Source organism: Chiloscyllium plagiosum, chromosome 13 (assembly GCF_004010195.1).
Source record: "Chiloscyllium plagiosum isolate BGI_BamShark_2017 chromosome 13, ASM401019v2, whole genome shotgun sequence".
In the NCBI taxonomy this organism is placed as follows: domain Eukaryota; kingdom Metazoa; phylum Chordata; class Chondrichthyes; order Orectolobiformes; family Hemiscylliidae; genus Chiloscyllium; species Chiloscyllium plagiosum.
The window spans coordinates 19428957-19452585 of record NC_057722.1 but is presented as its reverse complement, the minus strand read 5'-3'; the positions used below and the strand labels follow the sequence as shown (position 1 = coordinate 19452585).

The 23629-nt window shown below is 42.1% G+C and overlaps 1 protein-coding gene across 2 annotated transcripts in view; it reads right to left on the bottom strand.

The window, feature by feature from the left end:
- The window catches only part of LOC122555809 (beta-galactoside alpha-2,6-sialyltransferase 1-like), an 87063-nt gene that overhangs the window by 26590 nt on the left and 36844 nt on the right, over window positions 1–23629 (bottom strand). Inside the window, exons 2-3 of one of the 2 annotated variants that reach the window (XM_043701970.1) lie at window positions 19644–19776; window positions 50–932 (exon numbers count right to left, since the gene is read on the bottom strand). In XM_043701970.1, the coding sequence (XP_043557905.1) occupies window positions 50–881 (832 nt within the window). In that variant the 5' untranslated portion in view covers window positions 882–932; window positions 19644–19776. Of the gene's footprint in view, window positions 1–49; window positions 933–11672; window positions 11727–19643; window positions 19777–23629 lie in introns of those variants that run through there. The other variant, XM_043701971.1, reaches the window with a different exon arrangement.

Below are 23629 nucleotides of genomic sequence, written 5' to 3'. Positions count from 1 at the left end.
AAGCATTACCAGTGAATCTTGACAATCAGAGGATTTGTGTTAGACTCACCTATTTCACCTCCAAGCCTCGAATGGAGGATAGAGCCAGCTGATGCCACAACAGCACAAGTATTGAATGGGCCAAGTGCTTGGGTAAGGTTCTTGTTTGGAATGTATTTTTGCCAGTCAGGGGTTGTGAAGGACTCATCTCCAAATTCAATGGATGCTACTTGGACTCTCTGTTTCAGTTCACATAACAGTTCTTTGCTGCTGAGTTTCTTCAAATTTCTTGTTCCGGTGAAGTTCACAGCATATTTATTCATAGCGGCATAATTGTTTTTGACGTTCTGTAGACGTCGGTTGAGATTGTTTGAAGTGCTGTCTTCATTCCAAATCATCCATGAATTCCATTGCTTATTATGCAGGAGCTTTTTCTTTGTGGGTTTCGATGCTACATTGAAAATTATTGTTGTTGCCTTTAGTTGCTGAATTCTGGATAAATGTCTGGCACTTACAGATGGGTGCAGAAGATTCTTTGAATTGATTGTTCCTTGAAACTGGATTTCTGATTTGCTGAGCCCTTTTTCCATGCTGCTCTTCAAGATAATTCCAGAAGAATTTTGATCTTTCTGTTTTGCCTCAATAGATGTCCAAAATGAATCTTGGATGAGATAGTCATGACTTGGCCCATCTACATCATCTTTCCCTCGCAGTATATCCTGTACACTGAAGTGAAGTGAGTTATATTGGAGCCTCTCAGACTCTGTGCCGTTAAATCTCTTTTTGAGCAATAGGTTTCCTTTCCGAAAGCATACCTTATAGAATACCGTGGAGAGGCAGAGGATTGTGATACTTGTAGCGTAGAATTTTCTCTTCAGAGTCCCAAGTCTGCGTCGAGCCATATTAATCTGCAGATATGTTCAACCTATCACTTGTCAGATAGTGTAGAAAATCTGCAAAACAAGTCACATACTTAAGTTTCCCTCTACTCATTTTAGTTGCTAATCTTAAGAAGCCCAGATTGTTGATTTTATCTTATAACTGGTTGTCTGAAAGCTATACTTAGGAACAAGTGAAACATGTATCACACCAGCATCAAGAGCGTTAATGAAGTTAGCATTTAATGGGCAACTGTTTGTGGTATCAGCTTAGTTCAAATGACAGCATACTTCTGAGTTATAAATGTTTTGGATAAATTATTAACACAGGCGAAAGAGAAACAGAAAAAGCAAAATTGATAATTTTGAAGAAAAGCAACTTTCTTTAATAATCTCTATTTCCCCAAAAGAACAAAGTGGTCAAAAATTCTACTGTTGAGGGATGCTTAATGTTAAGGTATAAAAGTTTCCATTTCAAATAAATTTCTTGTTGGGATACGGTGGTAATATCCCCGGATGAGTAATCTGAAGGCTCGGGCAAATGGTTCAAAATTCACCATGGAATTTAAATACAGCTAGTACATCTGCAGTTAAAAGCTACTCTTAGTAATAGTTACCATGAAACTACCTTGATTGTTGCACAATCCCATCGGGTTTGTCAGGAGAATTGAAACTATTTGGCCCACTTGTGACTCCAAGCGCACAGCAATGAGGCTATTAACTGCCCTCTGAGGTGGTTCTGTGCACAGCTCAAGGACAATTAGGGATTGGGAACAACTGCTGGCTTTGTCAGTAAAGCCCACTTCCCTGGAAATAATGAAGAACAAGATTCCACACAAAAGCCTCTCTCTAAAATTAGAATGACAGAGAGGAATTTCACCAAGCTGGAGATTTGAAGAAAACGTACTGATGCTTAAAAAGAAAAATACCTGAATGAAACTTCAAAAGCAGAATTTTAAAAAAACTTTAGCAAATGTTATGAGAGTACTGATAAATGTGAATATATCACTAACAGATGACTACCCTACATATTTCTTCCAAATGTAAACCACTTCATAGAATTGGTGCTCTGGAAAATAAAAGGGTTCAACCATGTCTCTGGAATCATATTTCTTCTGGGGGTAATCTGCTGAACACCACTATCTTTTTCTGATTACATGCATCTTTATGACCTATTTGTGTTCCTCCACCCTGGAGAAAGACTGTTCCCTTTCACTGTTTTCAAGTGAAACATTAGTTTGTCAATTCAAAGATTACAACAGCATTATTGTTATACACGACAGTTTTTTTTAAATTCACTCATGAGATATGGGTCTTGCTAGACCAGCATCTATTGTCCATCCCTAATTGCCCTTGAGAAGGCAGAGGAAAGCTGCCTGGATTCACTGCAGTTCAAGTGCCGTACGTAGATTTTGTTTGGATTTGATCAGGGCAGAGAATGAACTGTGAGTTAAAATCTCTTAGGACACATATTGTTGATGTCAGTCGAGGGTTTAGCACCACCTCATATACCACAGACCTACTTCTAACACCTATCCATTTAATTTACTTCTTTCCTCAGGATTCGAGCAAACGTGGAAAGAGGGACAAACTTTGTTTTCCCTGTAAATTAACTAACATTTAAATATTTTCCTATTTATCCTTCAGAACTATCATTGCTTTTAATTCCCTGGAAATTCCCTTCCTCTCCAATATCCTTTCTAGTCACGATCCTGATGCAATGAATTCTGTATGTTCTTTTTACTGGATTACCATCTATAAAAAGTCAGTTCTCACCATTCAAGAGGTTCCACCTCACTGTTAATAATTACTTTTTCACAGATTTACTTGAAAAAGACCCTAAAATTCTTCCTGTTTTATCAAGTTTTTTCTCTAGCTCTCTCCTAGCATGCATTAGCCTACTCAATAATTTTTCCTATTTTCTCATAATCTCTCATTCCGAATCCAAATTAGTTTTCTTCATTATTAAGTGATCTCCAATTTGCATATGGCATTAAGTAAACACCAGCAATTCTTCTGTAGCTCCCTTTGTTTAAAGAAAACTCGATGTCAACTTTAGTCAACTGTTTCCATTTTATATTATTATTCAAAAATGTTTGAGTTCCTTTTACTTTACCAGCTATTTTCTCTATCGTACTCCTTCGCCTCTTATGTCCTTCCTTTAAATTTAACTCTGTATGCTCTGAATTCTGAGTAGTTTTCAATTATATTCTGAATGCTCCTTCTTCTGTTTTACTTTAATTTCTACATCCAGAATGGGTTGGGATATCTGGTCGGCATGGACGAGTTGGACCGAAGGGTCTGTTTTCGTGCTGTACACCTCTATAACTCTATGATCTGTCTCATTCTTGGACACATGCATCTCCATCAAGGAAGGGCACCTCAGCACCTCACTTTACCGCAAACCCACAGATAACCTCATGATGCTGCACTTCTCCAGCTTCCACCCTAAACATATTAAAACAGCCATCCCCTATGGACAGGCCGTACACATACACAGGATATGTACAGGTAAGGAGGAACGTGACATACACCTGAAGGTGTTGAAGGATGCCCTCATAAGAACAGGGTACAATGCTCAACTCATTGATCACCAGTTCCGATGTGCCACAGTGGGAAACTGTAATGACCCCCTCAGGAAAGAGACACAGAATGCACTCCATTGTCCAGTACTTCCTGGGAGTGGAGAAACTACGCCATGTTCTTTGCAGCCTGCAACACATTATCGATGAGGATGAGCACCTCACCAAGACCTTCCCTGTGCCTCCACTTCTCACCTTTAAACAACCGCCAAATCTTTAACAGACCATTATTCGCAGCAAACTGCCCAGCCTTCAGGACAACATCAACCACAACACTGTACAGCCCTGTCATGGCAACCACTGCAAGACATGTCAGAGTGTCGACATGGATACCCCCACTACACATGGGGACACAACCCACCATGTATACGACAGGTACTCATGTGACTCGGCCAACGCAGTCTATCATACCCTGCAGGCAAGAATGCCCACTACACTATACACTCACATATACACACAAGCAGACATACACACTCTTACATACTCTCACATAGACCCTCTCTCATACTTACGCTCTCTCTCAGACACACACATACATCCCCACACTCACATCCACGCACACACTCTCTCACAGGCTTATACCCTGTCACACTCAAGCAGACACTCTACCAAGCTCACACATACAAACACGCACACACTCTCATGTGCACTCACGCTCACACTCTCTCTGTCTTACATGCACACACACACATCTATGGAATGAATTTGCATTTGCAGAATTGTATTTTCAGACACTTTCGATTTTTATTCAAAAAGCACACAACCTGCAGGCAGTCAATGCAGACAGTCAATCCATATAACCCTTTATAATTTCCTACTTTGGAAACAGAACTAGTCTGACTCAAGAGTGGGATACAGACAGACTCTAACCTCACACCTTTAATACACTGTCTGAGCTGAGATGTCACTTTTTTTTATAAAACCTTAAGTTATCTCGAAAACGCAACTTCGAAGAAGTTGTGGGATTTACATATTAATGCACTAAAACCTGCAACCCATTCTAAAAGATGAAAGACTTTGAGCAGTCTAGGTTTGTTCAATATATTATTTTAATTGCATGACACTGTGATCTTTTGCTATAGATTCTGTGTCTTATGATTCTGCCTCACTAGTTACCTGATGAAGGAGCAGCGCTCTGAAAGCTCGTGCTTCCAAATAAACCTGTAGGATTATAACCTGATGTTGTTTGATTTTTAGCTCTTTGAAAAGGCCATCCTGATCTCATGCTCATATTTCTGTTGGTGGCCTGCTGCAATGATCCAGTGAAGCCAGGATGGAGGAAAAGTATCTAATTTTCTGCTGAAGCACTTTACAGCCTTCAGGGCTCAACACTGAGTTCAACAATTTCAGACCATGACCTCTGTCCTCCATTTTGCCTAATTCCTTCCACCCCATGTCCAGTCTTCTTGGCTTTGTTTACCACAGAGCTGAGCTATATTCTACTGTCAGGTTCACCAGCTCTTCTACATTCTGTCAGATGTGAAAAGTCTTCTTCATCTTTGCAAGATAATGAAAGAATATCTTTTTATCTGGACAAGTTACAAGTTACTGGGCCTCGTTGAGCTCTGTATTCACATTGCTGCTTTACAAGCAGATGGGGAGGACAGATGGCCCTGGGATGTATGCGTAGAGTGGGATTAAGCTGGCAATAGCGAGTGGACTGGTTTGTACAATTGTGACCCAGTGGTGGCCACCAAATGTTATCAGCCTGATACAGCTCTCTGATTGGTTTCTGGATAACTGCGCAACCTTGTGGAGGTGCATGATACAGTGGCAAAAGATTTTCCAGGTTTGAAGAAGCAAAGTTTTATCTCGATCTCGGGCCTGAAGGTAGTCAGTTATTTTCTCCTACCATTTGCCAAAAAGTGCTGCCTCTAACCAGCAACTGTGAAACTAAACAATGATTGTCTATCTTCAGCAAGGAAATGAGACTCTGGAAGGAAGGAGTTTGGAGAATACAACATAGAACAGTAGGAGGGACAGGATCAGGCCCTTCAGCCCACCATGTCTGCACTGACCATGATGCCATTCTCAATTAATCCCATCTGCCTGTACATGGTTCATATCATTCTATTCCCCGTCTGTTCATGTCTCAGAAAGTCTTGGGAAGGTGAAGGAATACTTCATCTAAGTCCATAGATGGATGCTAATGAACTGTTTTTGCCTCTTACACTTTTTTTTGGTCTGTGTCTGTTGAGGCTTTAAAAAGGGGTTAAGAGTTTTAACTAATACAGTCATTTGTTGATAGTTCATTTGTGATTAGAATTTACTTATTTGTAATAAATAGTACTTGTTGTTAAATACATGAACCTGGTTAACGTTTTCATAAAATCCCTACAGTATAGGTAAAGAGCATCCCACTCCCTCCACCCCACCGTAACCCCAAGTTTACCATGGCTAATCCACCTAGCCTGGACACTATGGGGCAGGTTAGCATGACCAGTCCCCATCTAACCTGCATGTCTTTGGACTGTGGGAGGAAACCGGAGCACCCAGACAAAACCTACACAGTCATGGAGCGAATTTGCAAACTCCACACAGTCACTCGAATTTATGTACATTGATTACATCGTTAACTTTTATGCTGTCCCTGGGAATAGTGGGTCTTGAGAATCAATGTCATTCCCAAATGGGTCACAACACTTTTCTCATAGCTCCCCAAGAGAAAGAAGTCCTTCAAATCCTAATGCATTGCCTACCTCTTCCAGTGAGAATGTTTCACATGGCAATGGAGATCCCAGCCAAGGGAGGATGCTATCAGACAAGGTCACTGTCCCTGAAAATCATACCTGGGGACTTCAATTGCAACCCACAAAACGTTGGGTCCATGCTTTGCTGGGTGATGGAAATCCTATTAATAATGTACGTTGTCAATGATGTGAGACAATAAAAAGGTGCCCCGATGGAAAACCAGCATTCCTTTCTGATGAAGATACTCATTTCAATAACCCTGGCAGCACCCCAGCAGCATACTGCATTTCAGCAAATGCAAAAGCAGTGTGAATGAATGCCTATTTATAGATGCACACATAAAGAAACAACTATGCCACCTCCACGCGTTCAAAAGCTCTCTGTCTTCCATACATGTGATCAAACTGCACGCACAAACTCAACCAATCAGCCATTTGTGTGCTACTGTACCTGAACAACACAATGCATACCTGCAACCACAGGTTCCTGAGGTGGGCAGGGAGCATGACTACAGGTCTTGCTTCTGGTAAAAAGACGCTAATACTTGGTAATGAATGCATTGTTCACACTGGAGCACCATTTTGAAATAACCAAGTAAGGTCTAACCAATATGTCTTTAGGTCTCAGCAATGCCCTGACATGTGTACATCTGAGGTGGACACAGCCTGTTGACCTCTATAACCTGGTGACCTCTATAACCTGCTGACCATGATGATTACACTGGGTATCCTTCAGGGACTCAGGGTCTGAAGGCTGCAGCCTGCTGAGATGCTCCTGCAGAGACAGGCTTCACCCTCATCAGTCAGACCGACTGCTGCAGGCATTGGGGTCACCAGAAGAGCACAGCTAGAGGAGCAGGACACCTTTGGCATGCCCTTAGATGAAGCTTCCAAGCTGCCTGGCTGGCGCTCTTCCTCCCTCTGGATGTCTGATGTCGCCTTGAGGTGGAGGAACCTCTGAAGGGAGGTGCAGGTGCCTCAGCCTACTTCTGCCTCACCATCAAGGCTGTGCATCAAAGGGTGTGGGTTCATGCAGCAGCCACCAAATGCTCTGCTAAACCCAGCTCTCCAAGCTGCTTGCCACCCTCTCCATGCTGCCAATCCGATGCTCACACGCCATAGCCATGTAAATAGCTAGGACCTGGACAGCCTCATCCATTTTCACTCTCATCGATACTTGTGCAGCCTCTCCCTGACGTTCAGCTGCCTTCCCTGCGGATACCAGATGTCACCTACAGCCAAGGACAGAAGGAACAACCAAATGCAGCTCAGCAGGTACCTGTCCCCAGCAGAGCTCTGAATGTCAGAGACCTCAGACTTTGCTGCCTCCATCACTGTGGAGTCAAAGGTGTGGCACTGGAAAAGCACAGCAGGTCAGGCAGCATCCGAAGAGCAGGAGAATCGACGTTTCAAGCTCCTTGGACGCTGCCTGTCCTGCTGTGGTTTTCCAGCACCACGCTTTTGACTCTGATGTTTGATATCTGCTGAAATCACTTTCTGCATCACTGTGGATGCAGGTCAGTGGTATGCTCACAGACTGTGAACCTGAAACTGCTACTGATAGCGATCTCATCAAGGTGAATGTCTCGGAGGTGAGGCTGCAGTTGCTCACCAGAACTGCGCATCCTCTGAGCAATCAGAGAGAAATCGTGCTGTTGCTGCTGTGTGCAAACTGTGGTGTCTTCTACTTCCTCCTCTTCTGGTTTCCCTCAGTTCATGTAATGGAGAAAACATTAACTGCAAAATGTGCACAGTCCCTTATGTAAACAAGTTTCTGGCACTGTCTGTACAGACTGCAGGCTCCCTCATTGCTTCCTGGGAGATACGTGTCTATCTGCATGGGCACATTTACTGCCATCCTCTGTCAGCTCTGCAGACTGCCTTTGTGAAGGGGTGAGGATATGTACATCTGGTATTCCATCACCGGTCTGGGCTGTCTCCCTGTTGCTGTAGGCAATCTTGACACACAGACAAAAGAGAGAGAAGAATTCAGTGTAATCGCAATGGGTGCACGTGTTTTTTGAGCGTGCTTAGCCAAACCAGGTCGTGAGCTTCCCCAGTTAGAGATTAGCTGCAGCATTGTTGTCCAACTGTTAGACAAGGAGGCAGGTGTCAGGCACTGACTGCACACACCCCATGTGGTGCTGAGGCAACAGGCAATCATGCTTTCTGACATCACCTTATAAAGGCACCATTAGACTGAGACATCCTCTCATGCAGTGAATAGACAGAGCCATGTAGCTTTACAAAGTGCAGGAGGTGGTTCACCCTGTCCCTGCACTGGGCTCCAAATCTTCTCTGAAGCCTACAGGCACTGACCTGGGCTGTTACCTCAATGTAACAAGCCGAAGTGTGATGGGGAGTGCGCTTCGGGAGCTTTCTGCTGTTATCCCTGAGAAAGAGAAACTCCTGTCTTACCTCTAATGACTTGTTGCTACAATGAGAAGATGGGATGGAAAGGGGGCACTTTCTGCTCATTTTAAGACATTTCCAAGGCTGGAGTGTGAACGAAACAGGCTCCAGTGATGCTGCAGGCATCGATGACTGAAGGGCTTCTAAATGTGGTATTCAGAACTTCAGTCGCAGAAAGTACCAGCAAAGAAAAGAATGTCTTTCCCCACTCCCATACGTATCACTATTCAAATCCCAAAACAACCCACTCGTATGCATGGGTAATGAATTGAAAACCACATCAATGCATAAGAAACTCTGACCCAGCCCTGAACAAAGTGACAATCTCTAATTAGGCAGTCTTACCAAGCAAAGGCTTAAATAATGGAAGACTGCACCCACTATTTCAGAAGGAAGAGTCTCCCGTTTAATATGGTAATGAGGAAAAATTTCTCTCAGAGTCAATAACCTTTCGAATTTTCTTTCCCAGACGCCTTGGATTAATGAACTTTATGTAAGACTGCATCAGAGAGTTTCATGAACTGTAGGGAAGTCAAGAACACTGGGGAACAGGATGAAAAGGACAAGATCAGGTCAGCTATAATATTATGCAATGGCAGATCAGGCCTGAGGTGTCAGAAGGCCTTTTACTGCTGGTAAATTTTGAGTTCTTACTCAATAATAAATGAAAGCAATTAAGATATCACAGATTATAATTTTTTGTATGAAATTAAAGTTTGAAATCTAGAAAGAAAATGAAAGATGCAATCGTGCATGATTTTCCAATTAATATTGGTGCATCTGCACACTGTCAGAAACACTCAGTTTGACTTCATCAAGAACCAAGCAGTATGGGAGATCTACAAGTGGAAACAACTTCAATGTTCCCCTCCCCCATTGTGACTGTAGCAAATCAACATTCTCAGATGTGGTTCAAAAACATTTCAAAGCTTTCAACAGAAAAACATCCACTTCAAAAAAATCCCAGACACCTTGCCAGAGGCATAAAGGAAGTACATACGGATCCAAATTAGACATGAGGAAACAGGAGCCAGGATTGTCTGTTTTGGGGTCAGATTTGAACAGGGTGAGCCTTGAATTGTTATGTGTACTGGATTCCTGTTCACTTACTGTCAGTCAGGGTGGGACTGGCAATGGATCTCACTGAGATTCTTCACAGACTCCCCATCACTGACACTGCTGCTTATCCTGAGGGAGGAATTTCTTCTATGTCCCAAAACATTCTACAGCACCACAGGGAAATTGAGATGTCATATTAGCCGGAGGCCTGGCAGGACATCATCAATCCCAACATGGATTCAATGCTGGAGGCCATGAAGTAGAGGTAGCAGGTCCTGTTCCCAAAGGAGCAGAAGGAGGCCATTGTGTCGTACAGCAATGTTCAGCATCATTGATTATTTACAAGATGAAGGAGATAGATAGAATTGTTCGGGCTAAAGGAATCAAAGGGCATGCAGAGAAAGTGAATCAGAGTACTGAAACTGAATGATCAGCCACAATCATGTTGAATGGCAGGTCTCTAGGGCTGAATGGACCACTCCTGCCTCCACTTCCTCCTCCTCCTCCTCCTCACTCACCCCTTGCTGCATTGATCAGCTGTCTCACCACCCACAAGTTTCACACCTCTCTGAAGGGCCAGGCTATAGAAAGTGCAGCAGACCAGAGCAATGATTGAGACTCTTGAAGGACAGTATTCAAAGGTGCCATCCAAATGACGCAGACACTGGAATTGCATCTTCTGAAGCCTGATGACCCATTCAGTGCTCTTCCTACTCATCAAGTAGCACTGGTTTTATCATCTCAGTGCCACTTGGGTCGGAAACACCTTTTCAAACGATTTGGCCCTGGCTCTTTAGGACTCATCTACACAATTTAGGGGCTAAAGTGAATATCGGAGACTTGGTGGATTGGAAGAGGATGAAGGAGTTATGGCAGCTACCAGGAAGGCAAGTGTATACCCAAAGAAAGCTCTTGTTGTATTTGCACAGCAGTTTGAGGTTGAGGGAGTGGAAGCCTTTCCTATTAATAGAATTCACTGAGGGGTCACTGAGTGCTCTGATGGTTGGAGTGGAGGATGATCTCCCCACTGGGGGGAGCCACAATGGTGGCAAAACCTGGTGCCCTTGCAGCTGCGACAGTTCAGTGATTGTGAATGCGATATGTTGGGCAGCTTGGCAAAAGGGGCATCTGTGACCCAGGGAATGCAAATCAGTCGGTTTGATGCAGCAAATTCTGCAGCTGAATCTTGAAAGGTTCCAGTGACAAAGAAATTCAAGGCTGAAGTTGACACAGGCAGGACATAATGACGCTCAGTGGTTTGATGTTGACACTGATCAGGGCACGGATGCTGTGACTGTCTGCCGACAGAGTCAGTCGCATTCAGCAACAATTCACAGTTGTGAGCCATCCACAGTGGAGTGGAATGAGAATAGGAGTGGATCTCATATCGGGTTTTGTTGAATTGTGGGAGACTGAGCAATGCACTGCACTGGGCTGCTGCTTATTCCAGTAACAAACAGACGCCTGGCAAAACTCATCATACTGAAGCTTCAAAAGGATATTACTGCAGCCACCAACAAAGTGATACCATTCTTTCGAAATGGAGCTAGCCAATTGTCACCATTACGGCACAATGAAGTTTTGAAAATGTTGTGATCACATGAACAGCAAACAAAGTCAAAATCTACCCTCGTGTGTTATTCAGTGCTTTGAAAGACAGCCTTACAGGAAGTATACAGCATCAAAAACATAGCCTAAGCTAAAAGATACAACAGAAGTAACTACTTCAAATAATATGACATATACTTGATAATTAATTATTGTTATGGACTAGGCCAGACCACTCAAAACATTCTTAAGCAGGCAGCCCCAGACCACAACTTTGCAATTTGTTTCAATAAGTGTACAGTGAAAATTACCTGGATTAAGTTGGCTAGGTTGACTACTAGATTTTGAAACTCACAAAACTTTATTCACTAAATTACACAATGAAACACAAAGGACAGAATAAAGAACCCCCACACAGAACTCAAACTATCCAACTAGACTTTATTATACTGTTCCGAATATACACAACAGTCCCAATAAGCAAACTCCCTTTAAAAACCAGTATAAAAAGGACACATGCTTACAGGCTGAAGTTGAAGGCAGAGAAGAGGGAGAGTTTCCTCACAGCTCCCTGTTGAACTTCCCAGTTCAAGACTGAACTAAAACTGCTCAGCTCAGCTAGAGAGATGACCGCTCCCCTCTTTTTGTGCGGGTCACTTCTAAAGCATGAGCACTTTGGTCTATATATAAACAAAAGGCCTCTCAAAATCTTTTTCATCTCTGTACCAAACCAGTCTGATCAGAGTCCACCTGGTTTATTACCCCTCTGAACAAAATCAAGGACAGAGTCTCCTTGTGCCAAGGAACAGCTTTTAGGAAAAAAGGGACTAGCTTTGTGACACCTCCCCCCTTAAAAAAAGAACCATCAATACTAATATATGGCTTCATTTTTAACCCTTCAAAACCCGGCTAGTAGTCTAAATACATGTATACACTATATTAACTATAAATATGCAAACATGCCCAGTCACAAGCTATTTCAGGGCACAGCATACTCACCACCGACCGACCCCGTATCTCATTCGAGTCTCGATAACGCATCGGCAATCACGTTTTTGTGACCTGCCACCTGCACAATTGCCAAATGGAATGGCTGCAACAACAAACTCCATCTAAACAGTCGGGCATTTTTGTCCTTAAATTTCTCCTCAAATGTCAATGGGTTGTGAAAAATCCAGTTTATACGATTGTCTCAGATGCATGGCTGGTAATATAAACACTGAAATGTTGTAATGCCAATACCAAGCTTAAAGTCTCTTTCTCCACCATTCAATATTTCTGAATAAGAACGTTCAACTTCCTGGAAAAATACCCAATGGGTCTTTCCATTCCTTTGTCATCCTCCTGCTGGAACACCGCACCAACACCACATCACTGGCATCGATAGCCTCCTTGAAAGACTTCAAGGTGTGGCTAATACTAGGGCAGTGGCTAACACAGTTTTTAGGCTGTCAAATGCCTTTTGACAGTCTGCTGTCCACTGAAACTTCTTGCCCTTTAACAATTCAGTGAGTGGAACAGCCACACTTCTAAAGTTCAGCACAAACTTTCGTTGAGATCGACTCAACCCCAGGAACCGTAGTACTGCCTTTTTTGCCGACAGTGTGGGAAACTCTGCAATTACTTTTGTTTTTGCCTCCCATGGGGCCATTTGTCCATGTCCAATAACATAGCCCAGGAAGGTGACTTTGGCAATTTCACTTTTAGCTAAATTTACCACCAAGCCTGCCTTCCGAAGTCAATCGAACAAGTCCGATAAATGCTGTAAATGTTCCTTCCATGAGTGACTAAAAGTTAGCAGGTCATCAATATACACCACACAGTTGGGTAATCTGGCAATGACCGTATTGGTTAATCTCTGAAATGTGGCTGGAGCATTTTTCAAACTAAATGGCATGACGTTGAACTGATATAGTCCATTTGGCATTACGAAAGCTGAAATTGCCTTTGCTCTCTCTGTCAGAGGTACTTACCAGTAACCTCTGAACAAGTCCAACTTAGAAATGTAAGCTGCTTGTCCCACTTTTTCGACACAGTCCTCCAACCATGGAATTTGATATGCATCAGTCTTTCGAACGGTGTTGACTTAACGATAGTCCAGTTGGGTACCATCTGGCTTTGGCACTATGACTGTGGGTGAACTCCAGTCACTGTTATTCACTTGTATTATGCCATTTTGGAGCATGTGCTCTATCTCCTTCTGAACCTGTGCCAACTTCAGAGGGTTATGCCTATAAGGATGTTGCTTAATCAGAACAGCATCTCCTATATCTATATTATGCACAATTAGGTTAGTACTTCCCAGTTTGTTTCCGCATATCTCCCCATGTGACAGTAATAACTCCTTCAGGTAATTTCGATTTGCTTGTGGAAGGTAACTCAATAATTAATCCCAATCTTTGACAACCTGCTCATTGCCCACTTTAATTTGAGGAATGTCCAATTCAGAATCCTCTGAACTTGGTTCTTCCTTCTGTGCTGTAATCATTAACACCTTCTCCTCTTGCTTTCCTTCCCTCTCAAAATACCTTTGAGCATATTCACATGACACACTCTGAGATTTCTTCCAGTTTGGAGTCCTTATCAAGTAGTTCACCTCACTCAATTTCTTCTCAATTTGATAAGATCCACTAAACCTTGTTTTTTAAGGCTCACCTATCACTGGAAGTAACACCAATACCTTATCCCCCATTGCAAAATTGCACATTTGTGATTTCTTCTCCGCTTCCTGTTTCATTGTATGTTGTGATACTTTTAAATGCAGTCTAGCCAACTCTCTGGCTCTATTTAATAATTCTCTAAAATTTGACATGGTGTCCAAATGGGTGGTTTCTGAATTCTAAATTATTAATTTCCCCTTAATCAGTTTTAACAGTCCTCTTACTTTATCCCCAAAAATTAATTCAAATGGACTGAATTTGATTGACTCATTTCGGTGCATCTCTGATCACAAAAAGTACAAACAAAATTCCCTTATCCCAATCATCTGGATAATCCTGACCATAAACCCTTAACATGGTATTCAGTGTTTAATGCCATCTCTCTAGCACGCTTTGCAATTCCAGATAGTACGCAATAGATTTGAATTGCTTGATTCCGAGGTATCCACGACCTCCTTGAATAGTTTGGATTTGAAGTTTGATTCTTGATCTGACTGGATCTCTATTGGTAGTCCATATCTAGTAAAAATTTAAGTACTTATTCTACAACCCTTTTAGCTGTGATGTTGCATAATGGGATTGCATTGTAGAGCTAGTCGACACACCCATTATTGTTAATAAATACTTACTCCCACTTTTTCATAGAGGTAGGGGACCTACACAATCAATCACGACTCTTGTGGAAAGTTCCTTAAATGCTGGAATAGGGTTTAACGGTGCAGGTTTTATTACTGCCTGTGACTTTCTGATTAGCTGACATGTATGACACGTCTGGCAAAATTCAACTACATCTTTGTGTAGTCCAGGCCAGTAAAAATGATTTTGTATTTTAGCCTGTGTTTTCCTTACCCCAAATGACCTCCAAGCGGTAGCTCATGCGCCACTCACAGCACCTCCTTTCTATACTCTACTGGCAAAACAATTTGATGAATCTCTGCCCATCTCTCACCTGCTTGAATGTGGGATACTCTCCATTTCCTCGTTACGACATCATTTGTTAAGTAACAATACATAGGAATGCATTCACTTTTTTTCTCTGTATATGCTTCTTGATATAATCGTTTTAACTCCTCATCTTTCTGCTTTAATTCAATCAGCATAGTAGAGTTAAGGTTTACCAACTTGCTCCTTCTCTGTTCCACTTATCTGATCAAAGGAAGTCTCAGATAACACTGTGTCAGCTTCCTTATCTGTGCCTTTTGATCTCTCCAGCTTCAGTTTGTGCCTCTGTGATCTTGTGATCACACAATCAGGGAAATTCCTGGATAAACATTCTCCATGTCTTCAGTTGCCTGCATCTCCACTGGCTTTTGAACTAGAGTAGGCAGCACACCTGCCAGTGAATCAGTTATATAATTTGAAAGGTCAAATTATATTCCTGGAGCTGAGAGTTTATCCAGTACTCCCACCACAAATGCTCCTCTCTTCTCTGGACTCTCTAGCCTCACTTTACATAAGTGAGCACTTTTTGTCTCATCATGAATTTCTGTTACCAGTACCTTTTCCAGCAATAGTCCCTCACTATCTCCTCATCCTTCAGCATTACAGACTGAGAGGATCCTGTGTCCCTTAACATTGTAACCTCCTTACCCACTGCTCCTGGCCTATATCAATAAACTATACCCTTGCATGTATATTTTTTAAGCAGATTTGGCACTTCCTTCTTATTAAATCTCTGATCATCTTGTACACTCTGAGGTAGTTGTCTAACTTTCCTTGTGCTTTTTATTATTAGTCCAACAAAACTCCCAGACTTGTCTGGTTTTCCTACATCTGGCTTTCTCCTCGCCCACCAACATGTGATTTTGTGTGACCCACTTTATTACAATGAAAACACCAGATCTTTTTAACTTCTTTGTCTGTTTCATTTTTATCCTGTGGTAAGATATCCTTATGATCTTCACTGAGATCTACCTTTCCCTTTCCACATGAGGATTTCTCTTTGCCCCTATTTCTCTCCCTCATGGACTGAAATTGATTCTGGAAGCTAAACCGGGTTTTATGAACCAGCTCATAATCACCAACCACGTCAGCTGCTAACCTTGCTGTTCTAACGCTCTGCTCCTCCACATGAGTTTGTACTACCTTCCTCACTAAGCCTACCCTCAGCCATTACCTCCAGTTTTTAAGCTTACTTTCCTCTTTAAGTATCAGTTTTTGAAGTTCAAAAGCTCTCTCTTTTTCTTTATCTGTTCTCTCTTTTACCCTCTCTTCAGCTTTGTATCATTATTCAAACTGTTTCATTCCTGCTGCCCTTGCCTTATCTCTTGCCTCTCACTCTAGCTGCTTCATTTTCGATTGAATTCTTGCCATCTCGATAGATTCTGATGGTTTCTCCAGCAAGTTTAAATGCTGAGGCACTGCTGTAATTATTTCCTCACAGAAGCAGGCAGCTCCAATTCCAGCTTGTCTGCCAATTCCTGCAGCTTGGTCGGATTCACTTTTTGCAATTTTCCAAAGTCACTGCATCCACATTCAGAAAATGTTTAGTGACTGTAAGATCCATTACTATCCCAAGCTTTGTCTACCCAACCAAACCAACACCCAAAATAAAGACACTAGCACCTACCACTCGCTGTTTAAAATCCCACAAAGAGCCCCCAATCTGTTATGGACGAGGACAGACCACTCAAAACATTCTTAAGCAGGCAGCCCCAGACCAAAAATTTGCAATTTGTTTCGGTAAGTAGACAGTGAAAATTTCCCGTTAGCTAGGTTGACTACGAGATTTTAAAACATATAAAAATTTATTCACAAAATTACTCAATGAAACACAAAGAACAGAATAAAGAATCCCTACAGAACTCAACCTATCCAACTAGACTAAATTATGCTGTTCCGAATATACAAACAGTCCCAATAAGCAAACTCCCTTTAAAACCCAGTATAAATGGGACACATGCTTACAGGCTGAAGTTTTTTTTTAGATTAGATTAGATTACATTACAGTGTAGAAACAGGCCCTTCGGCCCAACAAGTCCACACCGACCCGCCGAAGCGAAACCCACCCATACCCCCACATTTACCCCTTACCTAACACTACGGGCAATTTAGCATGGCCAATTCACCTGACCCTGCACATCTTTTTGGACTGTGGGAGGAAACCGGAGCACCGGAGGAAACCCACGCAGACACGGGGAGAACGTGCAAACTCCACACAGTCAGTCGCCTGAGGCGGGAATTGAACCCGGATCTCAGGCGCTGTGAGGCAGCAGTGCTAACCACTGTGCCACCGTGCCGCCCATAAAGTTGAAGGTAGAAAAGAGAGAGAATTTCCACACTGCTCAGCACAGCTCAGCTAGAGTGCTGACCACTCCCCTCTCTTTATACAAGTCACTTAGAGTCATAGAGATGTACAGCACAGAAACAGACCCTTCAGTCCAACTTGTCCATGCCAACCAGATATCCCAACCCAATCTATTCCCTCCTTCCAGCACCTGGCCTATATCCCTCCAAACGCTTCCTATTCATATACCCATCCAAATGCCTTTTAAATGTTGCAATTGTACCAGCCTCCACCACTTCCTCTGGCAGCTCATTCCATACATGTACCACTCTCTGCATGAAAAAGGTCTCTTTTATATCTTTTCCCTCTCACCCTAAACTTATGTCCTCTAGTTCTGGACTCCCCACCCCAGGGAAAAGACTTTGTCTATTTATCCTATCCATGTCCTCATAATTTTATAAACCTCTATAAGGTCATCTCTCAGCCTCCGACGCTCCAGGGAAAACAGCCCCACCTATTCCCTGTAGCTCAAATCCTCCAATCCTGGCAACATCCTTGTAAAGCTTTTCTGAGCCCTTTCAAGTTTCATAACATCCTTCTGATAGGAAGGAGACCAGAATTGCACTTCTAAAGCATGACCACTTTGGTCTGAAGTCTCATCTGTTTACATATACACAAAAGGCATCTCAAAATCCTTTTCATCTCTGTACCAAACTAGCCCAGTTTATTACCCCTCTGAAAAAAATCAAGGACAGAATCTCCTTGAGCCAACGAACAGCTTTTAGGAAAAAAGGACGAGCTTTGTGACATTATGGCTTGTCAAATTTAACAGTAACATTACAGTCCTTTCTGGATTCTGAATTCTCAAATTAATTTGAATTGTCAGCCAAAGTACTACAATCTTGTTTGTAATAACACCACTTGGTAATTACAAAATCCATAATCTCTTCAAAATAATTCATTCATTCAACCAGAATGCGATATCTTACCTATGAGATTTTATGGTATTTTATCAATGGAAATGCAACAATGGTGAGCAGAATTTTATTTCTTCACCTTATCCAGGAGCATAATAATCCATGAAATTCTAACCAACGTTATATGTGCTTTGATACACTCTTGTTTCATTTGATACAAATACTTGAACTGATGGATTGAAAGGCTTTAATGAGTTCACATACTGACTTATCAGAAAACATATATGAAATACAGTTCTGATGAAAAGTACCAACAAAACATTAATTCAGTTCTCTTCATTCAGTTGTAAACTACAATGTGGATCTCCAGTACTTGTTCTGTTACATGAAATGTAGTCTCTGTAGTAGATGGTGCATTATTTTGTATTTATTCCTTCCTTCACTGTTGATCAGCAAAGTTTCCAGGGTTTCTGGTTCACTCACACTGACGAGGTGAGGTGATTATAAGTGGTTTTATTAAGATCCATGGTTTGATACCTTGTTTTCACCTGATTAATGGGCAGTTTCTGAACTCTGGTCTTTTATTTTTCTTTATTGAAGAACTTACTTTGGTTTCTTAGCCTTTGAATGGGCATCATGGCCCACTCTAATAATTTGATTTGATTTACTATTGACACACGTACCAATGAACAATGAAAAGTTTTGTTTTGCCTGCAGTACACGCAGATCGGAATGTGCAGAAGGTGAGCGCGTGATTCTCAGAATTATTTCTGATATCCTCATGATGAACTTAGTTCTACATGTAAGAAATTGATTTATAGAAACTGAATCAATCTCAAATAAATGAAGTGGAAATATGGTATGCACAGTTGATGAACTTTTGATTTCAAAAAGCACTTTGGAAAAACAAGTTTCTTTTATTCTAATTATCCTATCAATGCTTCCCCTCATTCTTTTCCATTATCCTTTATTTTTATTTCCTACACTTTAAATTGTTAACTAGAATTTAACTTTGTGCAGTCTATATTGTTCTCCATTTCCTTTATTTCTGAAAATAAAAATTAAATCTATGCATTTTCATGGCATCTTCTCCCACTCTTTGATCTAGTAACTGTAACTGTTGTTTATACCCCCTTGGGGACTCCCAAAAAGGTCTTCACCCCTCATCATTCACCTTGGGTATTTCCTTTTAGCTAACTGCTGCATCACCCTTTCTCTCTCCCCACCTTGCCATGAGACTGCCACATTGACCTTGTCTTGAACTCTGGGACTTCGATACATGGATTCGCTTGAGAATGCCATTACAGATACTGCTGCCACCTGCACTACTGGGCTTACAGAGATACAGTGAATTTTGCATTTGCAGTCATTAAGTATGAGTCATTCTGACCACCCTTTTAGTCAAAGATGGAATTTGCCTGTAGGAAACCAATCTATTTGCTTTTGGTTATAACAGGCAGTTAGCTTCAGACCTTTAAAAATGTTGCTTTTATTTCCCATTTCCCATTTCTACCACCACAAACGTAAATTTAAAAAGTGCTAAAACATGAATTCTCCATTCATCCTAATGCTGCCTCTGCTCACTTTTCTACTCACTGGCTAATCTCACTGAATTTTTATGAGGACTATCCTATTTTCCCTTTTTGCAGTATGGAAGAACAGAGGCATTTAAGACAATGTAAAAGGACTTACACACAAAACGGGACAATTTGGCATCCCTGGAACATGCTCCAACTTGAATAATGGCATCAAATATTTGTCTGCAACCTGAGATTAGTCTTCAACTTCGACAATATCTGAAGTTTAGGGACTCCAAAGCCAAAACCTGAAAGAAGAAATAACACTGAATACTTAAATGCAGCAATAGGTAGAATCACACATCAACTTATATACATAGTGAGTCATTTTAGAATGTACTGCAGTACTTAGTTACTCATTCAATGCAACATTCCTGCACGAGAAAAAAGCAACTTTTTTGACAGCTACTGAACACTATCAACAAGTTAGTCATCAGGAAATCTAATGCATACAGATGAAAATCTGATTGCTACAGTTTTCTATCGTGCACATAACTTAAAATATTTTATTTTTATATTTTATTTCTTGAATTTTATCTTTGGAATTAATTGTATTCTGTTCTGTGAGGCACTGCAATGGGATGGGTAGATGATGTCCACACTATGAGAGACTGGGAGTAAGGAGACGGTATCCTGGACTCCAAATCCCACACAGAGGGCCTGCCACTGAATGGATACTTCCTGAAATAACCACACAGAGGCCAGTATCCTGTCACCGAACCACCCTTTACTTACTTGGGCACAGTACACTGGCTGTGCCCAGCCAGCACAGAGTGAGAACTGAGATTTTAATCTCCAGTTTATTTTTGGTTTATTCGTGGTTATGCAAAATACAATACAATAGTAACAATACATAAGAAAAATAGAGACACAACCATTGCGTGCCCAAAATCTCAAATAACACGACATAAAACATATATCAAATTTTCACACAAGTCACTGTCCTTTTAAAAGGTAACACCCAATGACAGAAATCCAGAAAAGAGACCCCAAGGGCAAAGTTTACAGCAAGCAAAAGGCCGCAATATACAGTTACAAACACTCTATACATCACCCACACCCAGGCACGAAAGAAAATAGTCTACAAAACACAACATAGCTGAAAACAGCATTCAACAATGAAAAACCCTGATTACATAACTCAACTTCCCCCACACGTCCAGGTCCCCGGGTACCCTACACACCTCTTGACACCAGTCCACACCGCATACTGATCAGACCATCCTTGGCTAGCTTTCCTGCAGGACCGTCGTTGGTCTTTCAGTCTTTCACCATCCTGCGTACTGACCAACCCTCCCCCAGCCCACTTTCCTCTGGGTTGGTCGGATGCCACTCAGCTCCCATTCACCCTGCGTATTGACCGACCCTGCCCCCGGCCTGCTTTTCTCTGGACGGGTCATCGGCCACCCAGCTCCCAGTCACCCTGCGTACTGACCAACCCTCCCCCAGTCCGCTTTTCTCTGGGTGGGTCGTAAGCCACCCAGCTCCCAGTCACCCCATGTACTGACTGACCATCCGCCGGCCCACTTTCCTACAACCATAAGAAATAGGTGAGGGAGTAAGGCCATTCAGCCCATCGAGGCCACTCCGCCATTCAATCATGGCTGATGGGCATTTCAACTCCACTTACCTGCACTGTCCCTGTAGCCCTTAATTCTTTGCAAGATTAAGAATTTATCAATCTCTGCCTTCAAGACATTTTACATCCTGGCCTCCACTGCACTCCGTGGCAATGATTTCCACAGGCCCATCACTCTCTGACTGAAGACATGTCTCCTCATTTCTGTTCTAGATTGACCCCCTATAATTCTAAGGCTGTGCCCATGAGTCCTTGTCTCCCCACCTAACGGAAACAATTTCCCAGCGTCCACTCTTTCTAAGGCATGCATTATCTTGTAAGTTTCTATTAGATCTCCCCTCAATCTTCTAAACACTAACGAATACAATCCCAGGATGCTCATCCTCATCGTATGATAGGCCTACCATTCCAGGGATCATCCGTGTAAATCTCCGCTGGACACGCTCCAGTGCCAGTATGTCCTTCCTGAGGGGTGGGGCCCAAAACTGGACAAAGTATTCTAAATGGGGCCTAACTAGGCTTTATAAAGTCTCTGTAGCACATTGCTACTTTTCATTCCAACCCTCTTGAGATAAATGACAACATTACATTTGCGTTCTGAACAACGGACTCAACCTGCAAATCAACCTTTAGAGAATCCTGCACTAGCACTCCCAGATCCATTTATATTTTGGCTTTATGAATTTTCTCACTGTTTAGAAAATAGTCAATGCCTGTGTTCTTTTTTCCAAAGTGCAAGACCTCGCATTTGCTCACACTGAAAGTCATCAGCCATTTCTTGGACCACTGTCCTAAACTGTCTAAATCTTTCTGCAGCCTCCCCACCTCCTCAGTACTACCTGCCTGCCCACCTAACTTCGTATCATCAGCAAACTTCACCAAAATGCCCCCAGTCCCTTCGCCCAGATCTTTAATATATAAAGTGAACAGCTGCAGCCCCAACACTGAACCCTGCGGGACACGACTTGTGGAGAGAACTTTTATCCCAATTCTCTGCCTTCTGTCAGACAGCCAATCCTGAATCCATGATTGGAACACCATGGACCCTCACCTTACTCAGCAGCCTCCCGTGAGGTACCTTATCAAAGTTATTTTGTAAGTCTAAGTAGATAACATCCACTGCATTGCCCTAGTCTAACCTACTTGTTACCTCTTCAAAGAATTCTAACAGGTTTGTCAGGCATGATCTCCCCTTATTAAATCCATGCTGACTTGTTCTAATCCGACCCTGCACTTCCAAGAATTTAGAAATCTCATCCTTAACGATGGATTCTAAATTTTACCTACAACCGAGGTTAAGCTAATCAGCCTATAATTTTCCATCTTTTGTTTTGATCCTTTCTTGAACAAGGGGGTTACAACAGTGATTTTCCAATCATCTGGGACTTTCCCTGACTCCAGTGATTTTTGAAACATTATAACCAATGCCTCCACTAGTTCTTCAGCCATCTCCTGTAGAACTCTAGAATGGAGCCCATCTGGACCAGGCCTTTTAGCTTTTTAAGTACTTTCTTGTTTGTAATGGCTACCATACTCAACTCTGCCCCTTGACTCTCCTTAATTGTTGGGATATTTATCATGTCTTCCACTGTGAAGACTGACACAAAGTATTTATTAAGTTCTTCAGCTATTTCCTTATCTCCCATCACTAGCCTTCCAGCATCAGTTTGGAGTGGCCCAATGTCTACTTTTGCCTCTCGTTTGTTTCTTATGATTTGAAAGAAACTTTTACTATCATTTCTAATATTGCTGGCTAGCTTACCTTCATATTTGATCTTCTTCTTCCTTATTTCTCTCTTTGTTATCCTCTGTTTGTTTTTGTAGTCTTCCCAATCTTCTGATTTCCCAGTGCTCTTGGCCACTTTATAGGCTCTCTCTTTTTCTATGATACATTTCTTGACTTCCTTTGTCAGCCATAGTTGTCTAATCCCCACCCAGGGTAATCTTTCTTTTCTTTGGAATGAATTAGTTGTCAGCCTTCTGGTCTTCGGTCACCCTGCATACTGACTAACCCTCCCCCAGGCCTGTTTTTTTTTAAGATAACCTCAGCAGTAGTGCTTATTTTTTCCCAGCATCCATGTGATGTGTGTGCAGGTGCAAGACACAGTGGAAGACAACTGGTGTACAAATCTTCATTCATTTTCCACCACCAGGAAGAAAGGAAACACCAGTGACAAGCAATGATCAAGATTAGAGTCAAGTTTAGAGTGGTGCTGGAAAAGCACAGCAGGTCAGGCAGCATCCGAGGGGCAGGAAAATCGACATTTCGGGCAAAGCCCTTCATTAGGAATAATGATGCCTAGGGCCTAGTGATGATGCCTTTCACCTAGTGACATCAATGTCCTTCTAATCAAAGGGCGATGCTGCGTGATCAAAAAAGTGAAGGGGAGGGCAGTAATTCAATCAAAATAGAGTTGGAGGGGGAAGTGAAGCACACCACTCCCTGCAGTGCCCACCTCTCCCTGCCCACTTTTATTTTTTGTTTTAACTCCCTTACCCTGTCCTGTCTCTTGTTATGGACT